Consider the following 14,752-nt stretch of genomic DNA (forward strand, 5'->3'; position numbering starts at 1 on the left):
CAGGAACGCTAATCCCCAGCCTCCTCTTCTGGTGCGATCCTTCCTTAGTACGTTGTAACCATAACAATTTGCAATTTTCTGCTGCAATTTTCATTCAGCTTTGTTTTCTGCACCGCTGCGATCTTAATATTCCTCCGACTCATGAATTACACTATCTCATCTATTTTGCCTTGGAGTCCGCTGCAATTGAATTGCAAGAATGATGCACAATCCGGAGTTGGAACAGCAACATGTGGCGTTAGGTGCTGCGGTGTTGGTTGCTTTTCTGGAGACTGCGGTGGAGTGCCATTCTCCGACGACGTCTCTGACGAAGAAGTGGACTCGCTGGGACTACGTTACTACAACAAGTCGTAACATAATCCCTTTCGCTGTAGTCTCGCAAACGCCTTAGTCCGGAACAGTTCTTAAAGTGCACCCATTCTCTACATCCATTACATCGCATCGAAACAGATCTGTGGTGGATGACGTTCCCGGCACGGACCAATAAAATCCGGAGCAAGCATTCCGGAATATGCTGCTCCCAATGCAGAAAAAAAAACAAACACAAACATATACATATACATACTGGGTTGGCAGCCGCTGGCCGAAACTGGGATCTTGTTGTTTCGGGTCAATCCGGTATCATAGAACCCGCTGCCGTGGGATTGATGTCACTCTTCGTTTAATTTGAGTGTATTAGTTTCTATTTATTTGTCTCGAAGCCTAGGGGAAGGTGGTTTGACCTTTTTTTCTGACACGAGATTTCGAATGGTCGATGGGTTGTGGGGGTGGAGACTTTGCTACTCGTGTGAGTGGCAACAATTGTATTGTTCTTCTTCCCGACTTTAGGGAATTGTTAGGATTACTGCATTGCAATTATTATTTTTTTTTTCTCCTTCAAAATGCATAAGCGTAACTTATATGGTCATATCAATCTTAATATTATTGAAATTTTTTCCTGGGTTTCTTGTGGTAATATGTTTTTGCAATATCCTCACATAGTATTTTTTGTGTTAATTTGTCTTATGTTGAATATTAATTAAGACAAAATAATGGAATATGGATATATTGAAAAAAATATTTTTAAAATTTTTTATTTGACATATATTTTTACCAATTCATTTGTTACGGACAAGAATACAGTTCACATTGGTGGACATTGTTTAAAGTAAATTATTTTCGTTAATTAATTTAAGTTTTTTTGCTAGTTAGAATTCGATTCATACTATTTTGTGCAACTTTGTAATATTCATTACAAAGATGTGCTGTCAAATTCTAACGAGTAACGATTTTGGCTTATGCGCCGCATCTAGCGTCGTATTTTTAAAAAAAAGGTAAATATTGTTTGCAACAATATTATTTAATAAATTGCCAATATTTCTATTGGAACATTTTCCTAAAAAAAATCGTGTTTTTTTATTTTTATCTATTTTTTGGTTTGGGATTTTATTCAATTTGCTATGCAAACAGAGGGAATTACTCTTGAAAGTGTGTTAAACTTTCATGTCCTCCCATTTCTTTGAAATTATAGACTTATGAATATATAGCCGACGAGAGCTTTAAAGATCGATTGCTAACAGTTGACGCGCCAATAGTTTCTGCACAGTCAAGTGTGTGTGATTTGCATGGTCGATTCACTTTGGTTCGCGTTAGCCGGTGTAGGACATACTCAAAAGAGAAAATCTCAAACCCCGGCCAAAGGCCGGCTACTAACGACAACTTTTAAATTTAAAAAAAACTTTAGTGCGCGTTGTTCGTGACAGTTGTTGTACAATAAATTTTATAAAAATCAAGTTTTCGTTATACAACTATATCTCTGTATCCGAAAAAGTTATTAGCACATTAGCGCAAATTGCAGAATATTTGAAAGGTAAGAGTGTCAGCTTTGCTATACAACAACTGTTATATTTAGAAAAACTTTTGTTCGCGTAGTTCGTGACAGTTGTTGTACAATAAATCTTATAAAAATCAAGTTTTCGTTATACAACTAATATTTTTGTATCCGAAAAAGTTATTAGAACAAATATAGCATTTGGAAAGGTGAGAGTGTTAGCTGTAATCAATCAATAATTTTGTTGACCCCCATAATGGGTTCTTTTCGACTTTTTGGGGGTTTTATAAAAAATCCGGTCCAAAAATCTATGATTTGACTATAACTTTAAATAATTGTGTGACCTTCTGTTGGATAGGCGTTTTCATAAGCTTTCAAACGATAACTATATTGTATATATCAAATGGTCGATATCGGGTAAGTGGATTCGGGTCAAAAATTTGGGGTCCTGGGTCCGTTCCCAAGAAAAAGAAAAACAGTTTCCCGAAACAGGATACCTACCTCTTGAAAAAAATTACTAAACTAGAGTTGTTTCAAAATAATAAATAAAATTCAAGTGCCGGCAAAGCTATCCCCTTGAAGGAAACCAAACTCAGATTTTTGGACAAATTCCTCGAAAATACTTTGCTTTTTTACATCGTTGGACAATGTAGTTTTTGAAGCGGTAAAGACTGAATTACAACAAAAACGATCTTCATACATCGACATTGCTCTGTGAAATATGTATACAATTTTCTGTCATCGGTTGAAGTATCCATTACGAACTTTAAATACGAATTTGAAACAATTTCGGTGAATAACGTTGCTGAAATAATCAAAACACCAAATATATGGAGATATCGTTATATTCTGACTATATAAAAACGTGAACATGCATACACAATTTTTTGTCATAAGTTGTAGTACCCATTACGAACTATACAAAAGATTAAACAATTCCAGTCTATTATGTCTCTAATACCATAAAAGTACTGGATATTGGGAGGTATCTTTATATAGTGGCTATACGAATAAGAAACTTTTGGTCATAGATTGTAGTGCCCATTAAGATCTTCCAACACGAAATTGTAAACAACTACGGTCTATATGTCGCTAAAATCATCAAAATACTGAATATTAAGAGGTACCGTTTTCCTCCTGAAGAAGTACCTAACTACAACGGCTTTTAGTAAACTTTACCAGGAAATTCGAAGAATGACAATATGGTGGACAATAAAAGGGAATTCTGTCGGTTATTGCGAGATTATATACCACTTGGCTTGTTAGGTCCAATCATAGTAGAGGCGAAGCTACTTATAGTAAAATCTTTAGCAGGAAAAAGTTGATTGGAATGAAGCAGTTCGCCCCAGTAGTATAGTATGCTGGAAAAAATCCTCCAAAATTTGTCAAACATTGCTGAGATTAAAATATCTGGGTGGATAAGGGCGCCCCCGAGAAGACATACTGTGCGATAGTCTACATACGAGTAGAGTCACCATTGGAGAGCACACCAACCACTTGCTGGTAGTGAAAACAAAAGTAACACACTAAAGGTTTTGACAAAAGAATGACCAAAAACCAAGAACTTTCGATTCACCAACTATTGAAACGAAAATGACATCAACCTTCACTCTTCTTTTTAGAGGGGAAGATATTTTCAAACGGTTTACATCATTCAATACAACATTCAGAGCTATAGTGCAAATCATTCTGTTTTTTTAATTACGTCAACGCCGACTACGGAAATTGTAGATGATAAACAAATAATATGGGCTTTGGCCAAAGAAAGAATTATTTAAAAAAAAGAACGTAAAAAAATTCACATTCCTCCTTATGCACCCCGCATGGTAGCCTATGGGAGGCAGGCGTGAACAGTATGACAAACAGGAATTTTACATTCGAAGAATTTACGACACTCATTTGCATTGAAGCTGTGCTTAAATGGAGACTATTACCACCATACCATTTGTCGTTCAGTGTGAACTGTTCGTGAGAAAAATAAAGAAGGTGGATTCTATACGACAGCTTAAAAAGTGATTCTAAAAAAAAGTAAAAAAGCTGTTAATTCGGCCGGGACGAACTTTGAATTCCCTCTATCATTTGGAACGTATTTGGCAATTAAAAAAAAAACGTTTAAAATTCCGTTCAAATCTTAAAAATACTGAATGTAGTCGTATGTATTCGACGACGTGGTCCTGCAAAGGCATCATTTGTCATAAGGCTTTATAATATTCATTGTATACTCAAAGTCTGGAGTTTTAATTTAATTCAGTTTATTTCATTAAGAAAGGTTGTGATGTACAAGTTACAAGAGTAAACTATGAACTAATAAATAAAGAATATGGAATGGAGATTGTTAGTGAAAATAGGGTTGCCATCTGGCAGATAAAATAAAAGTGATGTCAATATCGAGTTTACATATACAACATCTTTCCCCTCTAAGGAGAGAATAGGGCCCTGGTTCTTCGAACCCTTGTTGATCGCCGCAATCCTTGTCCCCGTTCGTAGACATTTGTAGCAAATGACGATGCGGATGATTCCGGGAATCCTAGCACTGGAGTAGATGTCGAAGAAGTTTGGGTGTCCTCATACCCATGTGTTGAGACGGGTGGAGTTGAAAATTGTTCGGTATGTTCTAGCTTAATCTCTGAGTTAGTTGTTCGATTACCGATTCTTGTTGTTCGTCGGTGACGATGCTCGAACCAGCTCCGTAGTTATTCGGACGATTCACAGAGTTTTCCTTACTGTTGACTGGTGTGCGACGACTCCATGTGTCAATATCATTTTGATCTGTACCACGAAGTTGATCAATATGACTTCTATAATACTTCCCCTGGAACAGAATTCGATAGTGGACATCTCCCAAACGTTTGGTCACTTTGGTTTTGATCCTTTTCCAATTCCTTGTATTTACAACTGCTCTTCATGAACTATTTGGCTGTTACTTTACTACTAGTTTCTTGTGGGAACACTAGATTTAAACGTGTTCGTAACTGTTGTCCTAGGAACAACTGTGCTGGGGACTGACCCGTAGTCGAATGAGGTGCATTTCTGTACTGTCTCAGGAATTCGTTAAGATTCTCTTTCAATGTCATTTTCGTTGTACGCATAGCCTTTAATGCATTCTTCACCGTTCGGACATTTCGCTCTGTTGGCCGTTAGTTGCTGGGTGGTAGGGGACAGTAAATTTGTGGTACTTAACGCCAATTCTTTGTATAAAATTCTTGAATTCAGCCGAAGAAAAATTCGTTCCATTATCGGAAACTACTATTAATGGTACTCCGTATGTAGCAAACACTTCATACAGCAATGTAATCGTCATCTTAACCATCCCTATATGGGCGCCATGCAAATCTTTCAATAAATCGTCCCGAAATCTAGGAGGGATCACAATTTGGTGTTCAAACATTAAACACCCTGACGACTCTTTGTAGTTCATTTCTGGTGCTTTGTAACCAGCTTTTGACAAACACTGTCCACTTTCCAATAACTTTGTAATCTTACGAAGATGTGGATCCTTTCTGGTTTCCAGCGCAATTCGTTCAGAAGTTTCCGGTAATTGATTAATTTGGCGAATCACGAAACTGTCGAATTCTTCAAGGTCATTACATATGGCCTTATCAAAACTGAGCTTGTTCACTCTGTTTACTGGAGTTACTCGAGACAAAAAATCGGCATTGCTGTTTTCTTTCGAGGTTTTGTGGACCACTTCAAAATTGAAATTATAAAGGAAATCGGCGTAGTTTGCCATACGGGATATGCATAAAATATGCAGCGTCTTACTCGGTTGTAGGATTTGTACCAGCGGTTTGTGGTCAGTAATCAGAGTCCAATGACGGGCATACAGGTACGTGAAAAACTTTAGGACGGCCCACACTATGGTCAGCGCCTCTTTATCGATTTGTGAATATCGTTACTCCGTCGCGTTCATGGTGCGGCTCGCATAAGCAATTGGACGTTCCTGTCCATTAGAAAGATGATGCGACAGAACAGCTCTCTGTCCCGTTTTACTGGCGTCCGTTGCAATTAGAATAGGCAATGCTGGATTGTACGGGATCAGCACTTGCGGAGCTATCAACAGTTGCTTAATTTTGGTGTATGCCGCATCTGTATTTTTATTCCAATAGAAAGTTCCTTTTTTCAAAACGTCCCGAAGTGGACTCTCAAGTGTAGACAGGTTTAATATGAAATTCGATTAATACGACGCCTTTCCCAAAAATAATTGTAACTCCTCCAACGTTCTTGGTTTTGTCGCATGTATAATCGCTTCAATGTGTTTGTTGGGTTTATGAATTCCTTTGGCGTCGATTTTGTGACCTAGAAATTCAATCGATGACGTCACAAACAGGCACTTCTTTTTGTTTAACTTAAATCCAAATTCCTTTAACTTACATAATGCAGTCTCAAGAACTTTCAACAGATCATCAACATCTGTTGCAAACACCAGAATCTCGTCGAAAAAATTAAGAATATTAGAAATGCCATGTATAGTCATTTCCACCGTTCTTTGCTAAATGGCCGGAATGTTGGCGGCTCCATAAACTGCTCGAGTTGGACGTATCAGTCCATGTGTTGGAGTATTCAGCGTCAGGACATGGGCAAATTCCTCATCAACTATCAAGTGTGAATACGCGTCAGTAATATCCAAATGGGCAAACACCGTTGAGCCCTTCATCCTATTGAAAATATCCTCCGCTTTCGGAATTGGGTGTTCGTCTATTACAATTTGCGGATTTACGGTTGGTTTGTAGTTACCCGTAATAAGTATACCTCCATTCCCCTTCGTCACTACATGTGTAGTAGAATACTCTACTCTTTCGTAAGATCCCGCCGCAATGTTAGCCTATTTCCCTGGCATTCACATCCCGTAATGCGAATGGGATTTTTCGGGGTCTTGCAAATTTTGGCGTAGGTTAGGATAGGTAGGTTAAAGGACGCGCGGTTACCATATGGCAACCGCTCCACTCGGAGACCTATAGGTCCATTGTGTTCATCCTAGAAAAGAATGTTAAGAAAAAGAGGAAAAGGTGATTGGTAGAAAAGGTGAAGATAAAAGGTAAAGTTGTAGAGTGTGATCTACGGCTGAGGAGTTTGCCGTGTCGTCTTTAGCCACTTGAATCTTCTGGCTAATTAAAGGATTACTATAGGGTTAGTGTTAGAAAAAGACGACAGGTCATGTGACACTAGTTCTCCCACTAACCTGTGTCTCATATTAATGAGTGCTGGGCAGTGGCGGAGCAAGTGTTCGACTGTCTCGATTTCTTCTTCATCTTGACAGATCCTACAGTAGTCAAAGCCGTCGCTATCCCATTTCGAGGTCATAGCCCTCACCTTACAGTGACCTGTGATGATACCCACCACAAGTTTTAAATCAGGTTTTGACAATGACATCAGCGACCTTGTTCTCTTCTCCGAGAGTGTGGGCCAGATTCGTTTGGGGATGGTGCATCCCATTTCGTCCAGCCATTTTTGTTGGATTTTCTCAGAGTAATGTCTGTGAATAACCTGTAGGAAATGGCACAGTGGTGGTTTAAGTGAGTTGTCTACTTCAATTGTAGTTGATTCGGATCCTAGTCTGGCCAATTCGTCTGCAGTCTCGTTACCTGAGATGTTATAATGGCCAGGAACCCAACAGAGCTTGATGGATAACCCAGTGTTTTCCAAGGCTTCCCTGCAGTTTAAAACAGCCCTAGACTTGATAGTAAAGGAACTCAAGGCCTTCAGTGCCGCTTGACTATCGACATATATTGTCACCGGACCGCTGACCTCAATGCTCCTAGTGACCAGCACGTCAATGGCCATTTTGACCACAACGATTTCCGCCTGAAATACGCTACAGTTGTTTCCAAGCTTATAGGATTCACGGACATTAAGGGTATCACAGAAGACACCAGCTCCCGTACCACACTCCATCTTTGAACCGACGGTATAAACAGCTATGCCGCGGAAAGGTGGGTTGTTATGAGCCCAGGCGTCTCTATCAGGTATGTGTTTGTCAGGTGGGTAGAAGCTTAATCGTGGTGAAATATAGTCACTTGCATAGGCTATCTTTCCCACATTCCTTACACGCCTTAGAATCGCAGAATGTCCAAAGGGTTGACTGCGCCATTCACTTAGTTCTCTGAGTCGAAGAGCACTCCTGAATGCTTGTTCCTCCACATATATATTTAGCGGGCTTAGGCCCAGTAGAGTATCCAGTGCTGCTTGAGGCGTGCTCCTGAAGACACCCGTTATCAGTAGGGATGCGACCCTTTGAACTTTGTTAATGTGTTGGCTTCTTCAAAGAATGCCACCATACTAGAGATCCATAGGTTAGAATGGGGCGAACGATTGACTTATACATCCGTTTAATGATGTGTGGTTTGAGGCACCAGGTTTTGCCTATGGAATTCTTACAGGAATAGAGTGCCTCTTCCAACTTAATCGGCGGTCAAGGATAGTGCCAAGATATTTAGCTTCTAGCGAGAGGTTTAAACTGACTCCATCTAGTCTCGGTGGTGTAAATGAAGGATATTTACGTCTTTTAGTGAAAAGGACGAGCTTTCACGCCTAGTCCATTGCGACGCGCCCACCGTGATAAGATGACTAGAGCTCCTTGCATTAGGTCCGAGATTGTTTGCAGGAATTTCCCGGAATTAGTAGGACGACGTCATCAGCGTATGCGACTACTTTCGTCCCTGTTACCTCTAGATCTATAATTATATTGTTAATGACCAAAAGCCAAAGTAATGGTGATAGGACACCCCCTTGCGGAGTGCCCCTAGTGACCGATTTCCTGACGGATGTTTCCCCCAATGCTAGAGGTGATGATTCTGCTGCTAAGCATGGTATCAACCCAGTCTATGAGGAGTTGGGGTACCTTAAGTTTTGATAGTGAATCATGAATGGATTCTAGCGTGACGTTGTTGAAGGCTCCCTCAATATCGAGGAAGGCAGCCAAGGTGAATAAGGAACCATTCATGTTCTTCTCTATACCTTTCATATAGGCATGCTGAGCAGTGCTAATGACGGTCTTGGGTAATAGATCTCTATGGGGAATAGATCTCTATGTCTATCAGCCTTTCCAAAGTTTTCAATAAGAAGGATGAGAGACTTATCGGTCTATAGTCCTTAGGAAGTGAGTGACTCGGTTTCCCCGCTTTGGGGATATAAGTGACTGTGACTTCTCTCCATGATTCCGGAATGTAGGATAGACGCAGACAAGCTTTGAAAATCTCCCCCAGTATTGGGGATATTGACGCTGAGACACGCTGGATCATAGCGGGAATAATACCGTCTGGTCCCACTTAATTTTGGGTAAGCTTACTATTCTGTCGGCCAGGTTTTGGTCTCTAGCCGTATGATCACGATGCACTTGATCGGTTTGCCGATTGCTTGCCGTGTCGATACAGCCAGGGAAGTGTGTGTTGGCTAGCAGGTTAAGAGTCTCTAGTCCAGAGGATTTAGGATCCTTCGAAAAGACTTTACGAAGTCTGGAGGCATCGTTGACACTTTCTATAGACTCCGTGAAGCATACCCCAATGGCCCTATTATACAGTCGCCTACTAAATTGGCTAAATGTTTTGACCACCAAACTGGTTGACATTTTTTCCCTGGGTAGGTTTGCGGACAGACTTTTTCATAGCAATCTATATAGAGGGTAGAGGTTAAGACCATGTTGTCGAAACAGTAAAGCCTGGGTATAGCCAGTTCCGTAAATTTGTCCCAATGTGCCTTTCTTAGATTTCTAAGTGGTTTTTGATGAATACCATCTACTAAGATTTTGAAAACTATCTTCCGGTGGTCTGAACACGAGCACTCAGGAGAAACTTTCCAATCTTGTATAAGAGATTCATCCTTGTTAGTTAGGGTGATGTCAATGACCTCAGCCCAATCTTTGGTTTGAAATGTTGCATCGTTGCCCCTATTACATATTTTGAGATTATATTTTTTTAGATAAAATCAAAAATGGACTCACCTCTGACGTTGGTATCATTGCTGCCCCATTGGAAGTGGTGTGCGTTTGTCAGCCAGATCTTTGAGCAGCTCCTCTACTTCGTGGCCAGGTGGGTCAGGTCGCTCGTACGGTGGGTAGAGAGAGATGAAAATGTGAACCCTCCCGGATTTAGACTCAAGTCTCGCTAAAGTAACGTCTCCTCCACTGTAGTTGCTAAGGAGGATAAGATTTAAACTCTTTTTGGCAACAATACACGTCTTACATTATCACCATTGGATACCGCATAAGAGACGTACTGCCCACTCACTAGTCCAGTTACCCTATTATTGTATATATAGGGTTCCTGAACCAGAGCTATATCTACTTCAGCTTTCGAGAGGGATAGGAGGAGTTCGGCAGCAGCTGCTTTGCAGTGATGCAGATTATTCTGCATGATGCTAAGTAGCCGATGTTTTCTTCCACCTAATGCAACGGCGTTAGACGGAAATGGATCCATCCAGCGCCGAAATGCAATTTTCCCCCACGAGCTTGAAGGTATTCCTGGCCATCCGTATCCATAGATACTTTGATGACCAGGCCCCCTCATCAGTGTTTGAACTGACAAGACGCCAGTTGTCTGTTTTGAGGTTGGGGTTCTGCTTGCCCAGTATTGTCAGGATGCGTGCCGGATCAACGGATGGTGGTGGCACCCAAGCTGTCAATACCTTACGACAGGGGATGTCCTTTAAGGATACAACCGCCAGATCACATCCCTGCCAGAGGTCGCGAAAGCCAGATATTGCAGTGACCAGGTAATCCTTAGATTCCTGGTTTTCACAGCACATGACTTTCACGCCTCTGTAAAGGGTTGCACTGCCGAATTGCATACTTCGTGGGTCACCCTCTCCCGTGAAGACAAGCTCCCTCAGTCGATCTTCGAATAGCAGCCATCGACTGTCGCTGATTTTACCTTCCGGTTCAGCCTTGTCGATGATTGCTACCCGAAGAGGAGTCTGATTAAGAGAACAGCTTGGTAAATGCGGGTGGTTCTTTTCGAACTTTGCAATTACCTTGAGGTTCATCTTAATCAGAATCTTCTCTCTCTCCGTTATCTGCGCGGGGTCTTGGCCGATAATTTTTTACAATAGTTTACCGACCTTTTATAGCCCCGCTTTGCTTTCGCCTCCTTTGGGTCGGCGCCATCATGAGAGGTAGGGTTTCTGGTAGGATCCCCGCCAGTACCTACATTGATGGCGTCTTGCCGATCGAGGCTGGTAACATCGGAAGTGACCGACGATGATCCCTCCTGGATTTGGGACTCTGCGCAAGTCTCGCTGGGAGTGTTCTTGGTGGCTTTTTGAAATGACTTACCACTTTCAGACGAGGAAATTACCGTGATGTCAAGTTCCACATCCAAAAGTGGTGAGTCATCTCCAAAGCCAGAATGAATACTTTCCTGACTGAGCCTTAGCGTTTTTGTCTTTTCCAGGAGGGCGGACAATTGTTCGCTATGTCGCTGAATATTGTCAGGGATGACGTCACTGTAATTCAGTATAGAGTATAGAAACAATTGTTTGCTATGTCGCTGAATATTGTCATGGATGACGTCACTGTAATTCAGTATAGAGTCGTCCCCTCCCGAGTTGGAAATCGTGTCCTGTGGCCGGTCCTTGGTCGTTGCTTCCTTGGATGCAATAGTGTCAGTGGTGGTAGTTGGGTGTTTGTTTTTATTTAAGTAATTATTCTTCTCCATATTAAAAAGTCGAACTTGGAGGAAACGAAGTCCACCATGGCATAGCCTCCCTACAATGGCAAGGACTGGGCAACTAAGCCTGTTACCCACTGAGGCGCCCAGGTATCAGTAAGGCAACCGTACGAATACAGTCGGTACCCTGACTGCAAGCCGAAGAACACTGATGGGCACGGTTTACGTAACACCCCAGCGTTAGGGGGTCTTATTCTTCGGTAGACCAACACCGATCACTGGATAGTTTGAGGCGTCAGTTGTTCGCCTCGTCGAACCAGGGATCATGGGCACTCGGATATTTGTTCCGAGACTCTCCCCCCGGTACCGTTGAGTTGTCCGCGACTGCTTATTTATTCGCAGCTGCCCAATATATCTATTGGGCGTTCCACTATCCGCAACCTGTGGACGCGTCCGGTAGCAACCAGCTATGCTTCCGATACTCGGCCGGAAAATTTTCGCGTAGCATCTTGCATCAATTGCACTTTAATAGGAGGACCTTTGAACTTACCCGCTATATCACTGAATATATCTTTATGTTTGGCTAATAGCAGCTGTTGTTGTTGTTGTAGCAGCTCATACATCTGTGTACGTTTGGTTTCCATTTTCTGACTCAGTTCAATCGGGTTCTGCCTCTAAGTCCAGTCTCAAAAAGGATGCAACCTGTATGGGTTGTGTCCATAACGAGACTGGAGTTAGGTGAGTAGGCTTGGCTGGGCAACGAAATAAGTGCAGCGTGTCATGTGGGCCTGTGCCACATGCTGGGCAGATGTTCTGCACGTCGCCGTTGATCCGGGTCCAGTAGGAATTTAGGCGGCTGCACCATCCGGATCGTAATTGAGCCAAGACTACTCGGGTTTGTCGGGGCAGCTCTCGTTCTTCAGCTGCGACGGGAGGGGGATGGTCTCCTAGCACAGTATTCACTCTATATCCTTCAATGGCTTCTGAGACCGCATTAGAGTGAATACTATTCAGTCCCGCTTGATAGGCCTGTTGATCTAGAGGCTCTCTCTTATACCTCTGTACCTCTCTCTCTAGATCATGAAGGTCTTTCCTAACGTGCCTGGGCGGAGGTTGCCTATCCACAAGATGGTGATTTGGATGGCTTTGTCTATAACACCCAAGCAGGTATTGCATTGACAGCATTTTGTTATGCTGTCGCACCGGTAAGACCTTCGCCTCCTCATGTAGGTGATCGACAGGTGTCATGAGAAGGCACCCTGTTGCGGTTCTAAGGGCGGCATTCTGGCAGGACTGAACATTTTTCCACTGCGTAGCACTGACGTTAGCGGACCACACCGGATCCGCATAGTTTACCACAGACCGGCCTATCGCGTTGTAAGAGATCAACAAGGTTTCCTTATCAGCTCCCCAAGTACTGCCGGCCAGAGACTTGAGGACCTTGTTCCTACTTCTAATCTTGTCGCAGATAGCTGTGGTATGCGCGGACGACTTAAAGAGGCTATCGAATGTGACCCCTAGTACCTTGGGGTAGTTGGTGGTCGGAATAATAGCACCATCGACCTGCACATTCAAGGATAGCCCCATCTCCGCAGTCCATGTGGTGAAAAGTGTGGCCGTCGACTTAGTGGCGGATATCTTCATATTCCTCGCAGTGAAAAAGGCGGTAAGATCAACAAGGTAAGCGTTCAACCGATCGCAAATGTCATCAATAATGGGTCCGGACGCCACGAGCGTACAATCATCTGCGTACGTAACAATCTCTATGCCGTCTGGAGGGCGTGGAATTTCAGAAAGGTAGAGGTTAAACAGTTCCGGAGATATCACCCCACCTTGGGGAACTCCCTGTTTAACTCTACGGATGCTCGACTTCTTGTTTCTGAATTCCACGTACGACTGGCGTCCACACATGTAGTTTACTATCCAACGTTTCAAACTTGGCCGGAGGGTGGTGCGTTCAATGTACTCGAACAGTGTGGCATGATTGACTTTATCAAAGGCTTTTGATAAATCAAGTGCCACCATAACTGTTCTATCGCACGGCCTGCTCTGGTTGAGACCTCTACTGGCATGTGTGGAAATGGCGTGTAAAGCTGTTGTTGTGCTATGCAATTTCCGGAATCCATGTTGATGATCGGCTACTGGGAAACACTCTCTTATGCTGGGGAGGAGTAAAGCCTCAAGCGTCTTTGCTACTGGTGACAAAAGTGATATCGGCCTGTATGAATCACTTTTGCTGGCATCCTTGCCTGGCTTCAGTAGCGGGACCACCCTGCCCATTTTCCAGGCATCGGGAACTACTAGGGTGGCTAACGACAGATTGAGAAGCTTTGTCAGATACTCAACTCCTGGTTCATCCAGTTGCTTCAACATCACCATTGAGATTCCGTCAGGACCAAGCGCTTTGGATGACTTTGCGCTTCTGATGACCTGTGCAACATCTGCCAACGTAAATTGTGGTGGTACCTCCTCGGCTGGAAGGGATCGTACACGGCGTAGTATCCTTCTCTTCGCCCTGTCACTCTCGGGGTGCTCTACAAACTGCCGGTTAAAATAACACGCGCACCTCTTCGGATCTGTCACTTCTACGCCGTTAAATGAGACAGATGTCCGATCGTCCTTTTTTCCAGGGTTCGAAAGCGACTTAACCGTTGCCCACAATTTACTCGTTCCGGCACCGATGTTGCAATGCTTCAGATGTTCTAACCACTTTTTCCGCTTATGCTCACCTACTAACCTGTTTACCTCCAGACTCTGGGGTTATTAGGGTTAGTACGGCGAAGCTCATCTCGCTCGTTTGCTAATCCCGCTGCCTCTGCTGGGAAATTTGGTCTTATTTCAGGTATTCGACCAGCAGGTATATAGCGAGCGGCTGCAGCTTTGATGATGTCCCGGAAACACCTATCTGCTACCTGAACATCAGATGGGTTGGGCAGTTCTCTGAAGCGGCGATTGGTATACTCTCTGAATTCTTGCCAATTGGCTTTCCCGTGGTTAAGGAAAGTGCGGCGTTCAGAGTCGATGAAGTCGGGTGGTCTATTGATGGCGATAATAATGAGGAGGTGGTCTTACGACAGGGGATGTCCTTTAAGGATACAGCCGCCAGATCACATCCCTGCCAGAGGTCGCGAAAGCCAGATATTGCATTGACCAGGTAATCCTTAGATTCCTGGTTTTCACAGCACATGACTTTCACGCCTCTGTAAAGGGTTGCACTGCCGAATTGCATACTTCGTGGGTCACCCTCTCCCGTGAAGACAAGCTCCCTCAGTCGATCTTCGAATAGCAGCCATCGACTGTCGCTGATTTTACCTTCCGGTTCAGCCTTGTCGATGATTGCTAC

The 14,752-nt window shown here is 43.0% G+C and overlaps 2 protein-coding genes across 3 annotated transcripts in view; one reads left to right on the top strand and one right to left on the bottom strand.

Moving 5' to 3' along the window:
- Positions 1-14,752, top strand: part of LOC131802646 (COA8 family protein CG14806, mitochondrial-like) — a 45,001-nt gene that overhangs the window by 14,498 nt on the left and 15,751 nt on the right. The window lies entirely within an intron of this gene.
- Positions 3,550-13,367, bottom strand: LOC131802645 (uncharacterized). Of its 2 annotated transcripts, XM_059123032.1 has the most exons (3): positions 9,747-13,367; positions 6,182-6,784; positions 3,550-6,106 (listed from the first exon to the last, which is right to left on the bottom strand). In XM_059123032.1, exon 1 carries the CDS (start codon positions 13,318-13,320, stop codon positions 12,067-12,069), a length of 1,254 nt encoding a protein of 417 aa, XP_058979015.1. In that variant the 5' UTR covers positions 13,321-13,367; the 3' UTR covers positions 3,550-6,106; positions 6,182-6,784; positions 9,747-12,066. The 2 variants fall into 2 exon arrangements, with proteins under 2 accessions (XP_058979015.1, XP_058979014.1); XM_059123031.1 differs by having other exon boundaries at positions 3,550-6,784.

The sequence above is a fragment of the Musca domestica genome, unplaced genomic scaffold (assembly GCF_030504385.1).
Source record: "Musca domestica strain aabys unplaced genomic scaffold, Musca_domestica.polishedcontigs.V.1.1 22, whole genome shotgun sequence".
NCBI classification, from domain to species: domain Eukaryota; kingdom Metazoa; phylum Arthropoda; class Insecta; order Diptera; family Muscidae; genus Musca; species Musca domestica.